The sequence below is a fragment of the Dermacentor albipictus genome, chromosome 3, assembly GCF_038994185.2.
Source record: "Dermacentor albipictus isolate Rhodes 1998 colony chromosome 3, USDA_Dalb.pri_finalv2, whole genome shotgun sequence".
NCBI lineage: Eukaryota > Metazoa > Arthropoda > Arachnida > Ixodida > Ixodidae > Dermacentor > Dermacentor albipictus.
In genome coordinates, this window is record NC_091823.1 from 36,358,598 (window position 1) to 36,383,270 (window position 24,673).

General features: G+C 45.5%; 1 protein-coding gene across 2 annotated transcripts in view; it reads right to left on the bottom strand.

Annotated features, from left to right (window-relative positions):
• Window positions 1-5,923: 5,923 nt before the first annotated feature.
• Window positions 5,924-24,673, bottom strand: part of plx (PTB_TBC1D1_like and TBC domain-containing protein plx) — an 83,102-nt gene continuing 64,352 nt past the window's right edge. For both annotated transcript variants that reach the window (XM_065432721.2, XM_065432710.2), the window contains 6 exons: window positions 20,358-20,513; window positions 18,749-18,900; window positions 16,530-16,622; window positions 14,748-14,907; window positions 12,899-13,236; window positions 5,924-9,671 (listed from right to left, as the gene is read on the bottom strand). In XM_065432721.2, coding sequence (XP_065288793.2) covers window positions 9,357-9,671; window positions 12,899-13,236; window positions 14,748-14,907; window positions 16,530-16,622; window positions 18,749-18,900; window positions 20,358-20,513 — 1,214 coding nt within the window. In that variant the 3' untranslated portion in view covers window positions 5,924-9,356. The remainder of the gene's footprint in view (window positions 9,672-12,898; window positions 13,237-14,747; window positions 14,908-16,529; window positions 16,623-18,748; window positions 18,901-20,357; window positions 20,514-24,673) is intronic.

Consider the following 24,673-nt stretch of genomic DNA (forward strand, 5'->3'; position numbering starts at 1 on the left):
ATTGGCGATTTGAAATGTTGGAAAAATATATTAGTATTTGCGAATAGTGACTATAACACGATAAAAAAAAAACGAATCGAATATAGGGCAATACTCAATTGGTTATTTGAAACTTTTGACTACTCGCTAGCCTGTAAACTTTTCAAAGACGTTTGATCTAAAACGAATATCATTTAAAAATGAATTGAATTTAGCTAATTAGATAAGCACTTCGCAAAAAAATCACCAACGATTACGTCACTCCCTAATGAGAAATTTGAGCGCAGCTCCATACGTGTTTTCATTTCGCGATATATCGACTGACGTGGACAATCGGTCTCGTGCGGCACGTTGCAAAGGGAGCGAAGTGTGGCGCGACTGCCTCGCTAATGGGGAGATCGCGAGAGGCAGCGCGTGGGCGACGCGCGGGCGCGATTCACAGAAGCCGCCGCCAACAAACCTCGTGCGCTACTCTGGCGCCATCTCGTAGCCACCGTCGCTGCACTACGCTTCTCACGCTTTCGCCATACACTCCTCCGCTTTCCACCTCACGGTTCCGCGCTGCACCCTCCTCTCCGTTTTCCTCCTCGCGCTTTTTCTCCCTCGCCGATTTTTTCATCCCCCGCTGTGCTCGTTCGCTCGACGCCGGTACAGTGTACTAGAATACTAGTTCACTGTAACGCCGGGAACGCAGACGCTCGCCGCAGGAACTGGCGTCTAGAGCTGCGCTGTAACTGTCTGAGTAACACATGGGTGACTATCAACAATAAACGTATCAGTATGTATGTATGTATGTATGTATGTATGTATGTATGTATGTATGTATGTATGTATGTATGTATGTTAAAATTAAATTATGGGGTTTTTACATGCCAAAACCGCTTTCTGATTATGAGGCACGCCGTAGTGGAGGTCTCCGGAAATTTCGACCGCCTGGGGTTCTTTAACGTGCACCTAAATCTAAGTACACGGGTGTTTTCGCATTTTGCCCCCATCGAAATGCGGCCGCCGTGGCCGGGATTCGATCCCGCAACCTCGTGCTCAGCAGCCCAACCCCATAGCCACTGAGCAACCACGGCGGGTTGTATGTATGCATGTATGTATGTATGTGCATGCACATACATACATACATAGCGGTCGACGTATGAGTCGCCAGGTCTGCCGCGTCAGTGGCGCGCCGTCACAGTTTCTGGACGTAACAACCGGGAAGATAAACGTAACATATGGGAAGCTATAACACACAACTCTATGGAAATTAAACGGGCCCAATATTTCGGAGCGTAAGAATCGCGAAAACCTAGTAAAGAGGAACGCATCAACGAGGTCCTGTAGCTGTATTCGGTGCAGATGCGACATTTGAATCTCGCGATTTACGAAATTCTTGCATTCTATTAGAAAAACATTATTTTCATTCGTCCACCGCTGTAGTTCAGTGGCTACAAGGCGCTGCGCTACTGCGAGCTCGAGCCTCTCGAATTTGATCCCGGCCGCATTCTGAAGGGGGAGGAATGCAAGAACGCTCGCGTGCCTCCCGGTCAAAACTAAACCCGGAGATCCCCACTAATGCAGCGTGCCTCATAATCGGATCGCGGTTTCGGCACTTAAAAACGCCAGACTTTAATTCGTAATTAAAAATCGTCATCATTATTCGGAGCCATCTCTCCTGCATGAAATAGTCCACAGACAATACCGAGGAGCGAGCAGCCGCACGGCTGTGCGTGCGTGCACACACACGTCATATGTCTTGCAGCGCGCGGTCCTTGCAGGGCGGTTCCTGCTCGGGTGGCAGCCGCCCAGAGGCGCAGCAGGCAACACTCGACGTCGACGCCAGCCGGCTTTGCTCGCTGTCAGTGATCCCCGCTGGCGGACCCGCCTGTACGGCGTCATCCGAATCGGCCCGCGCACAAGACGATACGCCCAGCCGCCGCGACCACAAATGGGGCAGCGTGATAACAGCCCATTCGAAGTCTCTTGCAATACACTATGTGACAGCACGTTACACGTACACCCAGGGGCGGATTCAGGGCAGCCTCCAGGGGTGGGGGTGTTCTCCTTTGAGGGATCGTATATACGCTGGCAGACAACACGGCGAAGCCTACCGGCTTTGCTGTCAGCGATTCAACCAGGAAGTGCGACATACAGTCCGGCACAACGTATAACTGTAGTCGTGTACCACCAAGGAATGCAGCCAACTTCCAAAATGTTTTCACAAGGTTCCCAACAGGTTGCAAAAGTCATCTACGCGTCATCTGGATACGTCATATTCTTACGCGTCGCCTGACGTATCCAGCGGTTTCGACGCGCACACGTGTTTAAAATCGTGGAGACGCGCGGTAAGACATCGCGTGTCAACCGACGTATAGTACCACCTGTCGTACCAACAAGTTTAACAGGTACGGACAGGTTTCAAAGGTGCATGGGAGGCCGGACATTTTCGAGGCGCGTTTTCGCCGTCGCCGCCATGCTGACCCGGTATCGACGGAGTATGTGCGCGGCCCCCGTACCATCTAAGCTAACCAGGCTTTCTTTTTTTCTTTCTTTCATGGTATTTATTACAGTAGTATTCAACTAAGCTAACCAGGCGGCCAGCAGATGGCAGGGCGAAGTCGAATTTGTCAACAACTCGAAGCAAAGGCAAGAATTTGACGTAATAGTTCTGCGGAAACCCGCAAGGTGGAGAGAAGTAATTAATAAAGAAAAAATAAAACATCCACCTATTTGTAGCAATTGTTACAAAGGAAACCCATATGGGTCCCATAGTTCTTCCCACTTTGCGTGTTTCCGCAGAACTATTACGTCAAATTCTTGCCTTTGCTTCGAGTTGTTGACAAATTCGACTTCACCCTGCCATCTGCTAGCCGTCTGGTTAGCTCAGATGGTAGAGCAGCTGCCCCGGAAAGGCAGTGGCCCCGGGTTCGAGTCCTGAACCAGGACAAATTTTTCTTCAACTATGAGGCTTTTCTTTCGAGTAACCCGTATGGGTTTCCTTTGTAGCAAATGCGAGGAACGGGTGGATGTCTGATTTTCCCTTTATTCATCATTGCCGTTAGGGCACTTTAGAACATCTGCGCTGCAGGCGTCTTCTGAATGGGACTCGGAAGCACCACGGGCACACGACACTGTTCACGCAGACACCCTTTACGCATCCGATCTTGCAACACTTGAAACACTGGAGGGGATTCAGTACGAATGGTCGTATTGCATGGCGGACATGTCCGAATTTGATGTGGAAAGGAAGGCTGTCTCCTTCAAAGAAAACCTTTACACAGCATGTGTTTCCCAGTCTGAAGATCCTCATATAATGAAAGTGCCTTGGTTTGATCAGTATTGGCAAGTCATCATTTGGGATGTCGACGTCCTAATTTGATGTGGGAAGGAAAGCTGTCTCCTTCAGACAAAACCTTCACACAGTGTGTTTCCCAGTCTGAAAATCCTCATGATGAAAGTGCCTTCTGTCGTTGGTTTGACCAGTATTGGCAAGTCGTCATTCGGGATGGCAACGTCGACGTCATAAACGACGCCTGCAGTACCATCGCCGCCTGTAGGGATTATTGATCGCACCTTTGCATTTTTTATTCAGTTATATTACGTAGGCCTTGTAGGGCGCTGCAATGTAGCACGTCAACTACAAATTTCTACAAAGGATGCAGTGACCCCACACAGAATAAACATTTATTGCTCATCATTCGACATGCTTCCTACTTCAACAAAATGTAAACACTGTGCCCCGCACATATGGTTTACTGAGGAAACCGGGAAAAGCAACTAAATGCCTTGTGTAACACACAAAAGTTGGGGCAAGCTCCAGCATTTCATGCTGCCTTTTGCTTCAAGGCGTCACTGAAACTTGAGGTTACGCTACCTCCAACTCTATACATGCGAGAAGACGGCGTACATGAAGCCACCGGACATCTCGAGTCGGCCAATCTTTGCACACGACGCAGACTACATACAATATTGGGTGTGCGGGTCCAATTGCCCCTGTATGCGCACAGCCGTGCCATGAGTAGCTACAGCTGAGCTAGAGAAGGAGATGGGCGCTCGCCTGCGGAACAGGACAGCCACAATGACAGAAATTTGCCTGGAGAGTCAGTACTACCATACTTGCACGTTAAAAATGTGACCACGAATTTAATGCAAGGGGTCTTTAGGTCTCTACCAAAGAGAGTTTTAGAATGGGGCCCCAAAAGTTTGGTTGCGGGTGTTAGCGTTGGGACACACAGGAGTAAAGGGTTTTAGAATAGAGCTTTGCATTTGTGAATAGCATCTTGTGCAAAGAAAAGGTATTATGAATAATTATATAAAATATATCATATTAAGAAGGGTAATTTTGAGATTCGTGTTTCTGCATTTAATTACAATTTCGAAGTTTTCTATTAGCAGCAAACAATCATTTGCGCTTAGTTTTGAGCAACCAACCTTACATGCCTTCAACAGCCAAGCTAAGCCACCTTAGGCCTATGAGCCATGAAATTGACAATTGAATTCGGAATCAGCGACATCTAAAGAATCAGTCTTTATAACACACGCTAGTTAAGCGAAAGCAATAACCATACTCACTTCTTCTTTGTGAACTTCACGTATTACCACGAATCGAGCCCAATTTGGTGCAAGGTTAGAGCCGCCGTTTCAATGGGTGCCGCCATGCCTGCTGACACAAAGCTTATCGGGCAGCTTTTGGGGCTCCTGCCAGACCAGCGAAACAGTGTACCCGACGCAAACCTCTAATGCAGTTTGCGTCTCATGCATGCGCAGTGGCTTCGACGCCATTTCTTCGGGGCCCCAAACTAGGGGCCCCTATTCTAGAACTCTCCATTAAGGTTACATGTGTCACGAACCCGAATATAACGCAAAGCACATTTTACGGGTGGAAAATTCGAAAAAGTACTCACCTTAACAAATGAAACTCGATTTAACAAAGTGATGACCACGCTCAAATTATTTCGTTAAATTGGGAAGTTCGGAAAAACAAGTAAGAGACTTTTCAGTCCCTCGAAATCTGAAATTGTAACGTAGCGACACGCAAAAGGTACCGCGGAATTGTATTTGCCGTTAACCCATGCCTGCGTGTGTAAAAAGTACATGAGGACGGCCCAACTACCGCCACCCCTAATATCATCTGGTACATAAAAACACTAGTGGCTGCTGAGTCCGTTATTCTGTGCCTGGGCGTGGCATGCAATGTCATCAAAATGAAGCTTGAGCTGCGACTAAGGTGCCTGGATATTTTAACACGACATCATTAGAGTGCACACTCGAAGAAAAACCCGCCTGTGTCAAAATTAGAAAGAAATCGCAGCTTTTCTTTCCTAATTTATTTCTGGAAAAGCTTCGTTAAAACGGGTTTAATGCAAGCTAGTTTCGTTGATTCGGGTTGATGACAACATTGAACCTTATGGATTCTCGTCGGGGAATGAAAATTTCTTTGTTAGATCGGGAACTTTGTAAAATCAGGTTTCGTTAGATTGAGTTTTAACTGCATTCTTGCAAATATGGCAATTGCAGTTGCAATAACGCTTAGCCATTACTGCAACCACTGCTTTAAAGGATTACGTATGCTTCAGGAGTCAATTTTCCGTGCAAAAGCACAAGCTTCTGACTTTATGTGTGTATCAGCAAGCTACATTTGCAGGATATACTATGGAACTATCTAATCACAAATATTTCCTCATTAGGCTGCCTGCAGATGTAATAATGCAATTTATGTGCAGCAGGTGGACTTTACATTTTATCGCTAAATTGATGTATTCTTTTTCATTTCTTCAGTGTGGTGGGACGTTGAAAGTCAGTCTTTCTCGAATATTTGTATTCAATTCGGTAAGAAAATTGCACCTTTCAAACACCCACATTTTAATGCAGTGCCAATGTCAAAGCATGCTAATTCTGATTATGAACTTTGTGAGAAAAGATGTGTCCGAGGTAAATGTGACAGAAGCACACTAGCGAAAGAATAAAGCCAGTTTCTTATTTTGTGTTTTTTTAATACAATGACAAACTTGATTTTTGTAACCAGCAACTGATAGCCTGTATCAACAGCAACAACAAAGACAACACATAACAGCCTCAAAAGCACCACAATACAAGAATCGAGATTACGCCCCCGGACTGCTGTAAAGCCCGCCTATACCACTGCTGCATGCAAAGTGAAGGGAACTGCCCGGCATTGGCCTTGGATTTTGCAACACAGCCGTTGGCAAAACTAAGGCACCACTCCGAGCAGGCTGCAAGTGCCAGATGGCACAGTGCACACCCTACTCTAAGTCAGGCCTTGCGTGCGAAGTCCCAAATGAAGAATTGCCCTTAGCGTGAAGTGTGGCACTAGTTCACAGACTTTAAAGAAGCCTCTTTGAAGCAAGCAAGCACGCACTTTGCATAAAAAGCTTTATCACTAGTAGCTACCTGTTTGCCATCTTGCAGCACTTCAAAAGTATGCAGCAGGACTGGATGAGGAATGTGCACTACAGTAATACATATATAACAGTAGCAGCCATTCAAATCGGCTGCAAGTAATGATTCTTCTGTATGATACAAATGGGAGACATGCCATTCTTTTTTTTTTATCGAACTGGCTACCTTGTAGATAAGCATCCACATATGAGATGCTCTGAGGTGAAGTTCACATAAGCCACTCAGATTACTATACTATTGCTGTGCCTCTCCAAGTTGTCGTATGTATACATAGATTACATATGTTTTTCTTCAAAAACAAAGAGCTTAACTTGCAACAAAACAGCAATAAAAAAACTACAGTTCACAAGTCAATTTGACAAACATAAACAAGAACATTCAAAGTTTTCAATGACAGCTGCTAACTTGCTGTGTAGCTTTCTGCTATAAATAAAAAGCAAAAACAAATCCAACAGGCCTTAGCCCCCACTTTGTGTTAGCACATATCTGTTTGTATCACTGAATTCAGTGTTACATTGCTTTCTGCCAGAGCTAAAACTCAACGGAGAGATTTAGGCTGAAAAGGTAAAGAAAGAGAGTAGAAATGGCCCTTCCCTTGGCTTATTACTCTGATTTCCCATTCCGCAAGACTGCCCATGGAAAACAGAAATAGTCTCGTTAGTTGGTACTTGCCTTTAACTAATGCAGAATGTTAACAGGCCTGCAAGCTTGTCTGAAACTGAGATTTTACTTTACACGAACCTATTATAATAGGTACACACAGTACCTGCTTCCAAAGTCACAACTCTGAACAAATTGCTGAGCAGAAGATAATTAGTAAAAAGTCAGTTAAAAAAAAGGTGTTGCAGAGGTGCGTAAAGTGAAATGATTTTGATATAAGATGCTTTTTCTTCTTTTTATTCAAGATTATGTGCCTGTCCATATTCTTCATGATGAAACTGCTATACCTTTAACATATGACTATGATAGTGCGAGTTTGGTACCAGGGTAGGAAGACAAGTGTGATAAGCCCCCTTTCTTAATAGTGACTAGCACCAGAGGGCATGCCAAAATGTGGCAAAACAAACCCAAAGGGATATATTGTGAGACATGTACAAGACCGCGGGATATATCGTCTGTCAGACAACACAATGCTAGCTGCCCTTTCCTGCTGGCTCTAAAACATTAAAAGAGCTGCCCATGCAAACATGCACAGCACAAAAGCAATCGGGTGCCGTTGATTAGTGCCAGCACAAGCCATCACTCTGATATTAGAACGGAGAAAGACTGAAATAAGCAGTAACCTGTACGTGCTTCACACAAACCACAGTGCCCTCTTGCAGCTCTTACAAGGGGACTTCCTGACAGTGGCTGTCAGACAGCAGTGACAACAAGCTTCTGCCAGTGCCCTTAACCACGTTACTGCTTTGCTTCCTGAAGAACAACAAATACAGAGCAAAATTACGCTCAATCTCGAGCAGCTACACCCCATCTTATTCCCTTTTTTAAAACACCGACTCTAAATCTCATTAAAATACAATTAACATGAGCTTTTACTGGAATTCCCACTCAAGCTGATAAATTATAAGCCCTAACTACAGAAGCCGTCTCAACTTTACAGAGGAATCTTTGCTCCAGCGGAACTGTTGTCTTGAAGCCTCTGTGCTAATTGAACTTGGGGCATGCAGTTGTTCATAAATCGAGACCTAAAGTCACATCATCTAGTCATCTTACATCGGTTGCCTCTACATCATTCCAGTCACTGAAGCTCTTCTTTCTAAGAGCCTGTGCTGACAGCAGTTGCACTGTATTTGGCAGCTGATCCATCACAGACATGGCCGCCAAACTTTACAGATAACTTCTCTTAAACCCAGCCCGCATCAATGTACAGCCATTCTGCATTTTATAGGGTACAATGGCGCAGCATGTGTTGCATGAGGTTGATTTGTAAACAGATGTACTGTGAACTTCTGTACTTTGAGGCACTCTTATCACAGTGAGACCAGCTCCCGTGTTGCCCATGCCACTTGAAAATGACATTACTGTCCCTTTCTGTTGCATGCTGGCTGCATTAACTACCCATTTAGCACAAAATACTTTCCATTTTTTTCTTTAAAAAAAGAAGCTCACTAAATTTAGGCATCATGTGGCTCAACGTGCAGTCTTACTAATGGGAGCCACAAAGAGCAATATTGTGATACATTACTTCAACACTGATTTAGGCTCACTTATTATTTTTCATAACTCATACGAGCTTAGCAGAAAAAGGAGAGGAAGGTGAGGACTGTAAGGTAGCAGCTGACATTTTTTTTCATTGCACTTTCACTTCAATAACAATTTTTTTTAAAAAAAGATTTCACCAATAAAAATATAAAGTTTGACAAACACAATTTGAAAATATATTTCCGATCATAATCGAAGCACGACTTTATGTCTGCCTATTAGGAGTCAACATTACTGTGACCTAAAACACAACCAAGATACCCAAACAAACAGCACATCCCTCTTGCACCCTTCTGTTTAACACGCTTGCTTTATGCTTACGAGTGAGATCGTATAGGGGCCCCTTGCGCGTGCCAGTCGCTGAAAAATCTTGCACTTGTAGTCATGACTCATAGTACACAGATCAACATAGATGAGCTAGAAATGAAGGAAAGAAAGCTTGGGCATACGCTTTCTTAATGTTCTTAGCCTGGTTGCAAGAACTTTATACAAGCTACTTCCCGAGTTGTCCAAACTATCACTCTATAATGATGCTTTGTAACCTCCTATGCATCACTGTAACGACTAAAGCTAACACCAAACAAAGAAACTGTGAGAGTAGCCTTTGCACAGAGAAAGATGGTGAAAGCTTGCCTTTCTGGATAGCATATCCTCTGTCACAATTTAGATCATAAAGCAACAATCTACATACACCGGTCACCCATCAATGGCTTAACCCCTTCACATGCAGTCCAAAGCACTGGTGGTCTCAGCATAGTCGCTGCCACTCAGAGGCCGTCACAGCCGTCGGCACGAGGCAGGCACCACTCTTCGTCTTCTGGCAATGGGCCCTGGTCACCAAGCCGGCGCACGAGCTGCGCGATGTCATCGTGCGCTTCCCCTGAAGCTCCGAAGCTGAGCGACCGCGCATTGCGTTCGTCTGCAGACTCTAGTCGATCTAGCCGGTGGCGCAGCGCTGCATTGCTGTGGTGCAGTACATCCCGCTCGTCTTCCAGCTCGCGGATGCGCTTCTCCAAGCGTTGCACCGTGCCTTTAAAAGAGCTCACTGAGGCCTCGAGGCGGCTCACATTGTTGTTTGCCACCTGGGAGTGAAGCGATACGCAGTGCAATGAAATAACATCTACTTCAGCAAAGTCTTTAATAGGGTTAGTCCATGCTTCATCTTGATGAATCAACATGAACAGGCAGCAACACAAGAGACGGAAGCACAGGAGATACACAGTGCTGTGCACGTCCTTGCATGCCTTTAGCTGAGAGTGACCGTCTGCTTGTAACCTATACGTAACCTAGATTTCAGCCCTGCTCCAAGTGGTCACAGTGAAAAACAACATCGGCTAAAATAACACTCTCAGGATCAGGTTAAACATACATGTATACAAGTACACAAAAAAGTAGACAGATGTACAGCTGTTACCACAGCTAACTGGTAAAAAACTGGATGCATCACCTGGAAGTTGTGGTTTCACCAGCCCAAAGAGGGAAAGTTGTAAATTTAACTGACCTACAATTACAGTTAAACCTCAATATAACGAAGTCGGTGAAATTGGCAATTTGCTTCATTATATCGAAATTTAGTTCAATTGAAAGTCGACCTTTTATGCAAATAAGTACAGTCGCCGATCAATTTTTCTTACATGGAAAGGGGCTGCAGAATTTTCTGAGTTATTGGGCAATTGAAGAAAACAAATTTGAATGAAAAAACAATTCATTTTGATAAGCTTGATAGTCGGCGACAAATGATATGGTTTCATGCCACGTACGTCAATGATATTTTCTCGGCGGTACGAATTAAGCGAGGTCAGCCACGCTTTCACGTGCACTCTGCCCCCGCAGCTGATAGCACTGCCCGCACTGGGACAACGCTATCAGGAAAAGCATTGGCAGCGGGGAGCGAATTCTTCATCCGCCTCTCGCTCTAACGAGTCATTGAAACTCAAGATTATGCAACCTCCAATACTAAATGCGCGGTAAGTAAGCTTACGTGATGCCACACCATCTCGGTAAACCCACTCTTTGCACATGCGGCAGATTACCTCTAGAGCAGGGTGCGCGGCTGCGTATGCGCTCAGCTGCGCTTACAGCCACATGCAGTTATGGTCGAGACACGTGCCAACTTACCCCCCGTCCCCTCGCGCACGCTTGATCGCGTTACCACGAGCTCGCTCCCTTCCCCCTCTTTCCCTTTGCTCACGCGGGAAGGTGGCACTCGTGAAGCCACCGCTTCACCGTATTTCATTTATCACCCTTGCACATTTCTCTCTCACCTAAAGGTACAAAGTGCGTGGGGCGAGATAGGATCTTATTGCACTTGGAATTTATATGGAACATGATGTGGCTCCACTTCGGCGGTCGCTCTTGTTGCGCGACTCACAATTTGAGAGGCGCGCTTGCAAACAGCCCCTGGTAATTCAATCATTTGACCATCTGCTTCCACAGAAGTTTCCATTTATTGTCTCGGAATTCCGTTGCAGCAGCAGCGAAATTTCATTATAATGAGATGACATACAAGCACACTTCATTATATTGAAGTTCGTTATATCGAAGTATACATTTAAACAATAAAATAATGAATATAATAAAGTAATAATGATTCCCCTTTGAAGTTCCCACAGAAACCAATGCATATTAAGAGCCTTGTTTGAACAAAGAAAGGTGTTCCTATAAATCGATATAAGGAAACCTTTGTTAGTTCATAATGAAGATTCACTGACCATATTGTGCCAATTAAGCCGAAGTCTCGCGGTGCAAGATGGCACTAATCACTCATCTGATGCAGCAGTTCTAAACTCCTGCAAGCTGTCAGTTACCCGGCAGCATGACAAACCAGCCATGTGGCCAAGTTGGCAGCCATGTCAACAGTCTACGACTGCTACCGTGCTCTACCAACACCGTGCCATGTCTCCTAAACTCGTGTGCATTTCATGTAAACAACATGCCGCACAATTAAAGATTAGTTAAATTATGGGGTTTTACGTGCCAAAACCACGATCTGATTATGAGGCACGCTCGCTACACAATCGTTAAGGGCCGTGGTTGTGCACTATTATGCTGGAATGAAATGTGAACAATGGAACATGTGGCTTGAGGTAATTGGATAAAGGATGCTTTGGTGCATGCTGCAGACGGTAGCCATGATAAAATGCATGCACAGTTATGCATGCACAGTCAAGGGGTTTGTTCCATCCTGAGACCGCATTGTGGAACAATTCATTTCGTTTTCCATTCTTTTTGCCTTTTGTCATTGGTTAAGTGGAAGCTGCACTGCAGTTATCGACAGGACCAGCCAGTGTGCACAACAAATGATAAAAATAATGGAAAATGATATGAATTATTACAAAATATGACCTCTACTCTCATGTTCTTAGTCATCACCTGTCTTATCAGCATCTCGTGAGTGTGCTGACAGAGAGTTACAAGCCTCTTATCTTTTGCACCGATGAGATCTTATGCTTTGTGAAAGTTTGCAAAACCGTCTAAATATACGGCTGACAGAGCTTGGCACAGCACCATAAATAACGCCGGCCATACACATGGACACATTCGGCCCGTGAAAGCGAAACAATTTTATCCTCCCCTCTCTTGCAGCCCCGCAGCTGCCGCAATCCTGCTGTGTGAGCCTGCCGGCTTGGCTTGGCCGGCTCATGGAGGTTTCGCACGATCTCAGAGGTCAGGCCTAGCTGTGTCAGCCAGTGCAGCGTGCTTCAATGAGAAAGAGAAGCGCAGGCACTGGTATTTAGCGTGTAATGCATAAGCATCATCATTTGATATGTGGATTGGTGCAGCTAGGCGTGGTCTCCGAGAGTGCGATCCCTGAGGGTGCTCCTAGCCAGCTACATGCCTCAGTGAGAAAAGAGGTGCAATAAGATAAGAGGGAAGTGCTTCTTTTGCACAGCTGCCCACAGCATTGAAAAAAGACCAGTGTTGCTCGACAGCACATTCGATGCAGGAATGTTGAATTGCCGCGCCAAAAAAGTGTGGAATTGGGCGGAAAGCAATCTGCTTAGTGTGCAACGGTCAGTATTTTTTCGTTTCACAGATAAACCTAGTTCATTATATTCATTGCCAGAACAAATTTACTTAGCTAAAATGAGGTTTTATGCATATGGATCTCTATGGGGATTTCATAAGGAAATACGTTTATTTCGTTATATTCATTACATCACTATATTACGTCTCATTATAACGAAGTTCAAGTATATTGTGTCAAACCATGCCTAAGTATAAAACTGTCAGTTTTGTAGCAAGCATACCTGAAGCTGTGTCAAACCATGCCCAAGTATAGAAACTATCAGTTTTGTAGCAAGCATACCTGAAGCTGTTCCAGAAGCTCCATATTCTGGCGTCGCAGAGCACGGTTCTCTTCGAGGTCAGCTGATGACACACCAGGCCTCTTGGGTGTGTAGACCATCTCCTCTTGCAAGAGGTGGTACTCAACCTGGTAGGACACCAGCTCCTCGCCCAAGTCCAAGGAGAAGATGCCTGACACTATGCTCTCCATGGTGGGTGCATCCAGTGCAGGCAGGGTGTTCTTGAAGCACTCCATGATGGACTCAAAGCTATTGCAGCTCATTAGTGTATCCGCAAAGTGTGACAGAAGAGACAAGGCAGCCTTGAACACGGCCTCCATACCCTGCAGAAACACAGCATCTGCCCGGCCCCAAAAGAGCAGGTGTTTACAGGAACATTTCAAAATCTCGTCATAAATGGCCAACTGTCGTGAAATTTTAGACCATGTATAAAGCCACTCTTCCGATAGTGTAGATATGGAGCAGACTCAGTGCAAAATTTTAGGTTTAAAGTATGAGTGGATGCATTATGAAAAGCTTGCATAAATAGACATTTTTGATAACTAAACTGATAAAATATGCCGCCATTACCACTTGCCAGAAATGGTGCAAAACCTGAAATGTTGAGAACTAGCGTGGTGCCTAGGCATAACGTCCGAGATTGGGTGGCACCCACGGCACACTGAAAATCTCGGAGGCCATGTCCTGAAATTCGCATTATGTCTGCTGACCACCATGCACCCATGTCAACTGCTAAGGTGCTATTTGGTGGCTGTCAATAAAATTGTTAGACAATTATCAGCCCTGCAGCTTTGCTGAGATTGGTTTAATAGTACTTTATATACTACTCAATTACAACCAATGCAGCCAAAGTTAAATGTTGCAGTTTGTTTTTAGAAGGCCAGGAAAAGTATGCACAGTATATGCATGAATTCACAAAACAGCCACAGCGATTGCTATGGTATCTTGCAAAATCCTTATGCAATTTGTACCGAACCTGTAATGGCCTTAGAATGACCTCACAGTTCATGTGTATGAGCTTTCTGACACCACTCCACTGGTTCACCAGCCTGAGTGCTACTTTGATCACACTGAATGCTCAGCGTGTCTACAGCAGCATTATGAGCCAGAAAAAGGGTGATATTTTGTTTTTGCAACCTCTATCAATCCTTGCCTTTCAATACCGTGCCAGTAGGAAGTAATATTGAAAAGCTATAGAAAGCACACACTGAGGCTCTCCAGCTCATATCTCTTGGTGACAGGGGGACAATTCAGAATGGCTGCACATTTTGCAGATGCATTCTCTTGCACAGCAGAACATGAGTCTGCTTAGCATTATCGTAGTCTTCGTATTCCCAGATGTCAAGTAAGGCAACGTACTAGTAAATGAAGCTTAACTGGCACATTTCACTTACTATACTGTGAAGTACCATGTTACATTCATTTTGACAACATTTCAGGAATTACTCCATGAATGCACATATTCCAGAAATAAAGAAAATATCAGTGATTCTGTCATCGTGTTGCGTTTGCTTACTGCTCTGTGCGCAAGCTACTAATGCCACAGAACCTAAAATATTTAAGAGGAACTCGGCTATTTCTATATGGCTGAATACCATGCCACAATGCATTATGTTCACAAAGATCGAGGGCTCCACCCCCAACAGAGGTTGTGGGTTCGAGTGCCTTAACTACCTTAATTCAATGTGCCTTAATTAACTTTGCCTTTATTAACACCAAAGGCTGTGGGTTCAATGACTTTTTGGGCCACCAGGTGTCGCACCAGCGCTGACAACTATGCCAGACTTTCCACCTCATGAGCCAGACAATGCTTTCACATTAAAACTTGTTCACTTGTGCTGAAGCCCATACCGAAGAGCCTGGAGACGAATCCCAGAGGAAACTGAGAGGCAAACAACGTGAGGAACCAGGGCGCAGCATAGAGAGCCGGAGCAATGTCAAAGTGGTCCAGGTGCTGGTACAGCTCTCGATGACGACTGTACAGCAGTCGGCACAACTGGTAGAGCTGCACCTGTAAAAGCCACAGACGTATACATGTGACTGCGTATCCTTCATCATATGTCATTACAAGGAAATCCACACGTAACAACACTGTCATGTCACAAGCAACACATCTCCCCCCCCCCCCCCCCCCTGTATGAGTGAACTAACAAAATACTGAAAAGGTGCAAGCCCTATATTTGGCAAACACATGCTCACAGAATGAGAGAAGGGCTTAGAGGATGCAAGATACTGTAAAGTTGCAGTGCAAAGCAGCCACTATATACCAGCTGTGCCATGTATCTGAGAATACAGCTTTAGACTGTAATGTCAAATGAAATCAACAATCCGATTATAATGGCCTAGGTGCTCAACTTCACCTTCATCAACCTATCACCTGTCACCTATCAAGCACATTTGTTCCCGGTAGAAGCCTCCATCCTGATGCAGAAGATGAAAATGCATACAATACTAGTTGCCTTAGCACATGTCAAGAGGCATTGTGTCATGTGAGGCACTGCCAGAAGGGAAGTGCTGTTTTAGACAGCCGAGTTTGTCCAGCATGCCAACGTGACACACAACCATGGAAATTCAATGATCATCACTGCCAAGCAGCTCTAGGTGGCAAGGCCAATAGTCAGACTCTCAGTGCACAAGGACATTATGCCTACATGATGACTTTATGTCCTCTTACACAACCTGCGCAGTCAAAGAGTGGCTAGCTGTGAACGTGTATGACCATGTCACAGCTGTCATGGCTTCCTCCTCATAAGTGCACTATGACTGCTTGTTGAATGGCATTTCCTCCCGTGCATGCAAATCTTCAATTTTCCTCGGACATTGAGAAGCTAGCTTTTCTGCCATGCTGAGTTGCCTGGTGGCTGAGCTCACAAAATTCTGACATGCAAATTGTTGGGGGGAAAATTCTTTCATTATATCCAAAGGCTGGTTCTAAATATATTATGTTATAAAGCGACATGCTTGCTCAAACAGGTAATCAAACAAAAACAACTTGTATTACATTCCAGCAAAAATAATATCATGAAGGTAGCGCCACAAACAATACAGCCATTATCTTGCCAAAGCTGACTAGAAAGAAACCACAATTTTGAGTAGACAAGTGCAACCACAAACAGATGAAAACTGCAGTCTTTCTGCAGAATATATAACCATGAGCGGAAAAAGTCGTTTGCATTATCAGCTAAGTCTACTACTAAAAAACATTTTCCAGAGGCTAGATGCATTCTCAGTAATATGTGCAGGTGCAGCCTTTACCTCGAAAACAAATAGAAAGAAAGAAAGAAAGAAAGAAAGAAAGAAAGAAAGAAAGAAAGAAAGAAAGAAAGAAAGAAAGATGAAATCTGCCCATTTGCAGAAATAGAACCAAATCAATATTGTATCCAAAATTTCCAGAATGACTTCTACAAATCAAATCCTAGCCATTGGTAACATGGTGACATTCTCCTTTGTCAAATTTGTTATTCACAACTGCATCATCTAGAGCCCAGAGCCCGACTTCCTGGCTTAGCTTTGTTGTATTACCTCAGAACAAGTGATGGAGCACATTAGAGACGATGCTGTGAGACATTGCAAGCGTTCTGCTGGAACCTAACTGTCATGCCCAAAACATTTCAGACTTATGAGCAAAGATACCTGTAATGCGCCCATATCTTGCTTGTATTGTCGTCGCAGCCCCAAGTGGAACAGAAGATGCTTCATCATACCAAAGGCTTGCTCCTCAGTCATCTGGAATGTAAACATTCCCATATGCATTATTAGCCATGTATGCAACACTGCAATAATTAGACCTTCTAACAAGACATAGGCATGGTCAAATAGCAGCTGTACATTGTTCCAATGCAACTATCACAATAAAGTGCACCAATTGCTTGTGGCCCCTTCAAGATATTTTAGACAGTGATAAGCAGCAGCAGCTGTGGGTAACGACAGTTCCTGAGCACCATGCTCCTTTGCACTTATTTGCAAGTACTATTGGGCACGAGGACCTACCATAGCACCATCTACTGCTAGCACCCGAGTGACGTGGCGAGTTGGATCACGCGTGTGTCTGTTTTGGCAGTGTCAGGCACTACGTTTTATGTCTTATACGGGTGTGAAATTTCGGCCTGCTGTAGTAATTATTTTTACACAAGAGGGTATCTTGTTTGAATTCATTGTTTTAAGCATAGTTTGACAAAAATCTTGTTTTTTCCCGTGCTCTTGCATCAAACTTTGCTTTGTATACTGCCTACACTGCAGGTATACTATGTGAAAAGGGACGGATGTGATAGCTTCTCCAAAACGTGAGTACCGTATTTACTCGCATAATGATCGCACTTTTTTTGTCAGAAAAACTGACGCAAATTCAGGGGTGCGATCATTACGCGGGTTAAACTTTCCGCCAAAAAAAAAAAATTTTTTTTTTTTTCGTCCCGCGTTTGCTGCGGGATGCGAGATTGCGGGTGCGGGACACCAAAACAAAAATGGCGGCTGGCGGAGCAAGCCGAACGCGCCAAACGCGATTTCTTTTTTCTTCTCGTGAGTACATTACGTGCATACGTGCATTGAAACAGTTTCTTCCGTATCAGTGATGAATATTATCGTTAATATCGGCAATTTTGCGGCAATAACGTAGCCATGTCCACTTTGAGGGGACAGAAACAGGTGGGCGCGCTTAGCTGCCAGTGACATAAAAACACATGACGGGCATGCTGCGGAAACTGCGGCATCTGTCTTCACTGCTATCCTAATACGGCATGTTTCCACTAAGGGTGGGCGAATATCTTCGCTGTGTTACGAGCGTCGGCGTATGAATAGGGTACACTTTTAACGTATCGGAGTAAACGTGGCTACTGTCATTGCCGCGCGCGATTTGTTGCGTGCTCACGAGTGCAAAAGCAGATGAAAAGAATCGAAATGCGCCTTTATTGTTTTTGTTGACATCAGCCATTATAAAGGCAACCCATAATAAAGGCAAGTTTGGTTGTACCTCATTTTGTCTTGGAAGTGCGGAAAGTGATGAAAGTAATGAAATGAGGCATCTACTTAAGAATGTTTAGTGCGTGCAGGCCGCTTGGCTTGTCTTAAAGAGTCGTTCGCGTAGCATTCGACAGGTGGTAAGCGCGATCATTATTCGCTAGACTTAGCACACGACGTATCGCTGCGGCAAGTTCGGGGTGCGATCATTACGCGGGAAATAAAAAAAATCGAATTTTGACGACAAAATTTAGGGGTGCGATCATTACGCGAGTGCGATCATTATGCGAGTAAATACGGTACTTGTCAGAAAACCCGGTAGCTGGCTTTTAAAGCAAACAATCTATACATAAAATCATGGGACTTGGCCCTCAACAGTAACGCATGGAAATGCGTAAAGGGGCGCACACTTGTAATTAGAGTGAAAAATGACAGTAACACAGGGTCATAGGATGAGCACTGTGGTAACAACAAAGTGCTCATTATGTGTCCTATTTTGTGTAGCCATTGTTTCCTGAATTGACTTTAGGTATGCATATATTCTAACCAGCATGGCTTTCTACTCTACGGGAAAAAGTCACGCATCTGTCAAGTGAGGCTAGTGTGGGTGGTATTACCATACAATCAAAGCTCGATAATTCAATCTCGACGGCGACTAAAGATATGTTTGAATTAAGTGAAGTTCAAATTAGTGGAAGCTCACTGAATGGAAGACTTATGTGCAGAGCTGAGTTAGGCAGCACATGTGTGCCGAGCTAACACACGAGTAAAAGGTTTCAAAAAGTTGGCTTTATGGCAGCATGCACATGCTGCCATAAAGCCACACTTTTAGGAAAAATTTTCACTGCTGCAAAGCTGCTCTAAAATCGCATTAAAAGAAAGGCATCCCAACTCACATGGAGCAGAAGCACACCCGAAACAAAGCTGAGTCCTTGGCAGTAGCCCACTTGTGAGTCAAGTAGCGAGTATGCTTTGAGCAGGTTATACAGTGATAGCTGGCCGGCTCCCAGGCTGTCACGGTAGAATGGGTGGCTGGGGAATGTCCGCCCTGCACAACATGTGAACAATCAACGACTGTGCAGCTTCTGTGCCTTTGTCATCTGCTTCAGCCCTCGCACATCATACCAGTCATGTGGCCATCTCATAATGCCTAGGAATAACGGTCCGCTCAGCTCAAGTTTAGTGGTCACCCTTGGTGACTGAAGACAGCATTTTAATTCCTACTGTACTCATGTTGTCAGTGAGAAAATACATGAGGTTAGTAATAAATTTACTTTTACTAGCTGTCGAAATGCATTTTGTTTCATAATATGTCATGCATAATTAATATAATAACATATAACATAATAATTCATAATACAATAATTCGTAATAATATGTATGTCTGGTTCAAGCACCACTTAAACTATTTCAAGTTCGTCCCTGCAATACTGTCTGCTCAGGTACCTGACACAGCCATTGCTCGGGCAAACAGGTATTTTTCCAGTGACATATTGATTTGGCTGCTTGTAGCTCATGAAGATCACTGCACACTCATTTCTCTCATTACATTGCCATTACATTACATGTTACATGTTACATAACATGTTACATTGCCAGTTTCTAGCAAGTTGCTATGTAGGATGTGTAAGGTGACTGATACTATCACAGTGCTGAACCACATAAAGGAAACTGATGTAGCTTGGGTTTAAGGTTTTCACATTTGTCCACTGTTATAGCAAAGTCTCCGACTCCTGATGACTAAAACAATGCACATGTTTTTGTGTTGTATCTGAGGCGCCATAAAATAGGGTGTCCCAGCTGTCACGCACCAAGATCTAAATATATGCAAATGTCAGGTAGTAGACAGAACCAAGGTAATGTTGCTTGCTGCCACTTGGAGGTATTCAGATTGTTGTTTTGCATTCTGTCTAATTATATAATTAGTCTTAATTAACTAACTAATAAACTTTTCAAACATTATAATTAGATGAAAAGTGTCAATGGGAAAATTGGAGAGCGACATGAAAAACTCCCGGTACAGATTTTGTTGCCCTGCACGCGCTACATAAAAGTGTTTTTCTGAGTGTGAAAGAAGCCTGCAAATACACACAAAGTGCCTCAAGAGGCCAGCCGCACAGCAATTTTGCATGTATTCGTGGCCTTCCTTCACACTCGGTCAAACACTTTTATGTAGCATGTATTGAGCAACAGAAAGCTGTGTTGGCAGTTTTTCATGTCGTTCTACAATTTTCACATTGACACTTTTCACATAATTATAATATTGGAGAAGTTGATAAATTAAGATTATGTAGTTAGGCAGAATGCAAAAAAAAAAAAAAATCTGAGTATCTCCAAGCGACGGGATACAACATTACCTTGGTTCTGTCCAGGTACAAGGCATTTGCATATCTTTAAATCATGGTGCATGATAGTTTGGACACCCTGTATATTTCGGCAGCTGTAGTACAGTGCACCAGAAACTGCTCTGTCCATTACAAAAGTGTAAGGTGTAAGTGTAATTACCAAGGTCAATGAGGATGGCATGCTGGTGATTTGTCAGCTCTGTCAGTAGCTGCTCGTAAGTCATTGAGGAATCGATCTCAGTAACAGGCGACGATCGCAGCTGGTACTGTTCAGCCAAAAGGATCCAGATCTCACCACGTCGATGCCTCGGTACACCTGTAAGGCAAGACACTGAGAACTGTGAACAGTGCTCCTGCTAAGCGACTCAAGATGTAGTGCCTTCCTAAGCGCCGTGCAGCCAATGCTAAGCAACAAAGGAGCATGACAGAACAGTTACAGAGCATGAGGCAAGTGAGATATGCCCAATGATGCAGAATTTCTGTGTAATAAAAAAAAATCGAATTAGAGTAGTGTTATAAGCCCAACAAACGGATCAAGCCATCTTGGCTGGCTGAAACCTCCCAGTGGCTTGGGATGAGCAAGAGGGTGGTTCGGCTGACTCAACGTACATGTGTAGGGTAGGCTGTCTTAACCTAACCTGCCAGGAAAGATACACAAAAGCACTGCCAAGTATAGTCAGCAGTGTCAGCACACAACAACTGGAAACTCGGCTTGCATATTCTGCTGTCATGCCTCCATGTTGGCCGTTGCTATGTCATCAGCCCACCAGAGAAGAAGTACATAAACACAATTTGTTCGAGGTATACCAACCCAAAATTGTGACTGGATTCCCTTACATTGTGATTGTCTAAATGGAACTGATAACTAACACCTACATGATGCTCTTTCTTGTGCACCAGCGTCATAAAGTACATCAAGTTGAATTCACAACTATGCTGCGACTACAACATTATTATTATTATTATTATTATTATTATTATTATTATTATTATTATTTGTTTGTTTATTTATTTCACACTTCACGATGCTGCAGGCTTGACCACCAGGCAACTGGGCCTTGCAGAAAAGCCACTCACTCAACACACTAGTGGAATACACATGCACATGTGCACAAGGGAGGGCGGTTGTGTGATAAAGCGAAAGTGAAATGAATGTAATGAATGTAGCACCATAGCAAAGGTGTCCAATGACTTCCTTCACAACTATAACTCGCACAATGCTCAGCCCTACAACCGCAAACGCAACAACTCCAGCCTGCACAAATCTGGTTTCTCGGCGAACTATACCGCAGTCCTGTCGACTGTTCAAACATTTCAGCAAGCTGCTTTGGGAAACGCATTGCTGCAACATGCATCTGCTCATGCACGTGCACATTGCTGCAGCATGGTGTAGCATTGTTGCAGCACTGCTATAGCACTGAGTAATGCTAAACCACTGAGTTTGAAGCCCACAGCTATGGATGGATGGATGGATGGAGTAACATTATAGAAAGGTCCTGCGAGCTACGGGGCGCAAGGTCCCATAGAGCGGGCTACTCCCACGTTGGGACCGGGAGTTGTGACTCCCTGGCCGCATCGTGGGCTCGCTGGACGGCCCAGAGCTGCTCCGCCAGGTCCGTGCTGCGTAATGCGTCTTGTAGCCTGGCGGAGTCTTGATCCTTGTTTGCGTGGGTCCGACCGCACGGCCAGAGCAAGTGATGTACGTCTAGTGTGCTATGGCAATTTTCGCAATATGATGTTTTGTATAGGTCAGGCATGTAGTGATGTAGTCTGTTCTGCGTGGGGTACGTGCTGTGGGGATGCGCGACCCTCGCGCCTCCCCTGATGTTTTTCCCGCATAGCGCGTCTCCTGTAGTGCGGCTTCGCCGCACATGCGCGGTCAAAATGGTACAGGCGCAGTGCGAGAGATGGCGCTAGTGTTGCGCTGCTGCAGGGTTACTTGGGTGCGGGAGAGACAAGGCGCTCTCTCTTTGGGTTGGAGACAGCTAGCGGCACGGACGTGCCGCGCGGGCAGCGACCCTCTTCCCCGGCGGGTTGCCGATCAGCGCGGACATTCCGCGCGCGCGGCGACCGATGCATCTGCGAGACTGCCTCGCGTGGCCGCCTTCGAACGCGCCACGATTCGCGTGACTATACACGCGAACGACAAGGCGTTGGGATTGTTAGATATGGCGCTGTTTCCTGAGGCTACTTCGAGTTCCCCAAACCACTTCGAAACGCAGCACAGCTAATTGAGGAATGCAGAAGCAGGAAAGCACATTCCAGAGGAGCGGCCGAGCAAACAAGTTTAAGGCAACAAGTTCACGTGCCAACAAGTTCGTGCGCCGCTGGGATTAGCAGGTGGGCCTCCGACAATGGAGCATGAGCAGCCCTCCCCTTCTCCTCGTTAGAAGTGCATTGCCAGTCTGCGAGGCAAGACCGCAGAGAGCCGCCAGGTGCGACACCGCGACACGGGCGCCTACCATTGGCTGAAAGTGGCGTCATCGGAGCGGACTCTCCCATTGGTCAAACATGACGTGACTTACAGTGCACGAAGGGTGTATAAGAAGCCTTCCAGAGAGACCTGAGCATGCTGGGACATGCCCTGATTCCCTGATTCACCTCTCTCGAACTTCTTGCCGCGGGCCGCAGCGTCCGAGTTGCTGCCGGCCCGTAATGTCTGTACGACTGGTACTTGACGCTCACCTCTCTGTACATATTGTAGAATAAAATTCCCCCAAGTTTGTGGTTTTCATCCCGAAGTCCGTCCCCCAACCCCTACAGGATCCAGCATGGAGCGAACATATTCGCTCGCTTCCGGTCGCGGTGAGTCGGACTTCTAGATTTGTCGCGCGCCCATCGGCATGTTTTGTGGATAGCAACTCGGCTAGCAGGCATTGATCTATGAAAGGTGCAATAAATGCCCTTGTGATTGTTCGCACTACTGTGTTGTCGTTCCTTTGTCCCAAGAGTATGGTGTGAGAATCCCACATCAGACCCCACAGTGTTTGTTTGAAGCATTCTGAACGTCAGGGCTTGAGGCCTGGTGAGCTTATTGTGAGGTGTGCTGTATATTCTGCGGTCTAGATAAAAGTGCTTTATGATCTCGTTATATGTGGAGGGAGGGTCCCGATTCTGGCTGGGATGGTCACGACCAGAATAGGTGGCGTCGCGAAAGGTTAGGTCTCGCGCGCTCCTGTGAGCCATCTCATTGAGATTGCGAGGGGTGTCCTCGATCTCTCCGAGGTGTGCCAGGAACCAGCAGATGGTGTGATGCTGCAGCGGTGCGGATCGATTATTTGTAGTGCTTGTCTTGCAACTGTTCCTTTCTGAAAGGCTTTGACGGCCGAGCGTGAATCGCTGTAGACGTGGGTGGTGGTCGGGTCTGTGAACGCGAGTGCGATGGCAACCTGTTCTGCTATCTCGGACTTGTGGGTCTTGACTATGAGAGCGTTTCTCACTTGACCTTGCTTATTGATCGTGGTGGCAACGATGGCCTTCCTGGTTGGGTACTGTGCCGCGTCAACGAAACAGGCTAGGATTTTCTTATCACGTATTTCGCGCAGGATGAACGATCCGCGTGCCAGCCTTCTGGGTTGATGGTGCGTGGGGTTCATGTTCCGCGGCAGTGGGCGAACCGTGTAGGAGTTGCGTGTGTCCGTCGGAACGCTTTGATATAGATTCTCGATTGCTGTGGTGTCATGGCCTAGTTTGGCTAGGATTTCTCTACCCGGTTCGGTTCCAGAGAGTCTTGTCCATTGAGCCCGTTCTTGAGCTTCGGCGATTTCTTCAAGTGTGTTGTGTACCCCCAGTTGCAGCAGGAGCTCTGTCTCGGTGTTCTAGGGGATTCCCAGCGCTAGTTTGACTAGCTTCCTCAGTTGTACGTTGAGTTTGTCCTTCTCCGCTACCTTCCATCTGTGCATGGCCGCCTCGTAGGTGAAGTGGCATAGCGCAAAGGCGTGTGTTAGCTTGAGGAGATTTTCTTCCTTAAGGCCGCGTTGTCTGTTGGCTACGCGTCGTATGAGATTCAAGGCATTATTCGACTTTGTCACGATCTTCTCCACTGTAGCGGCGTTAGAGCTGGTGCTCTCAATGAACATCCCAAGGACTCTGATTTTGCTGACGTGTGGAATGGTTCCTCCGTCTTTTGTTCTTAGAGTAACGACGTGTGTGTCTCCGATTTCGTTCTTTGGTTTGGGACCGCTCCTTGATGGTTTGTAGACGAGGAGCTCCGACTTTGCAGGCGAACTTCGCAGGCCAGTGGGAGCGAGGTATTCCTCGATCACGTCGATCGCTTCCTGCAGAGCGCTTTCAATTGATCCCAGACTACCTCCGGGGACCCAGAGCGTTACGTCATCGGCGTATATCGTGTATTTGACGTTCTCGATTTGATCCAATTTCTTGCCTAGGCCGGCTAGCGCAAGGTTAAAAAGCGTCGGAGAGATGACAGAACCTTGCGGGGTTCCCCTGCCTCCGAGTTTGTATTTCTGGGACTTG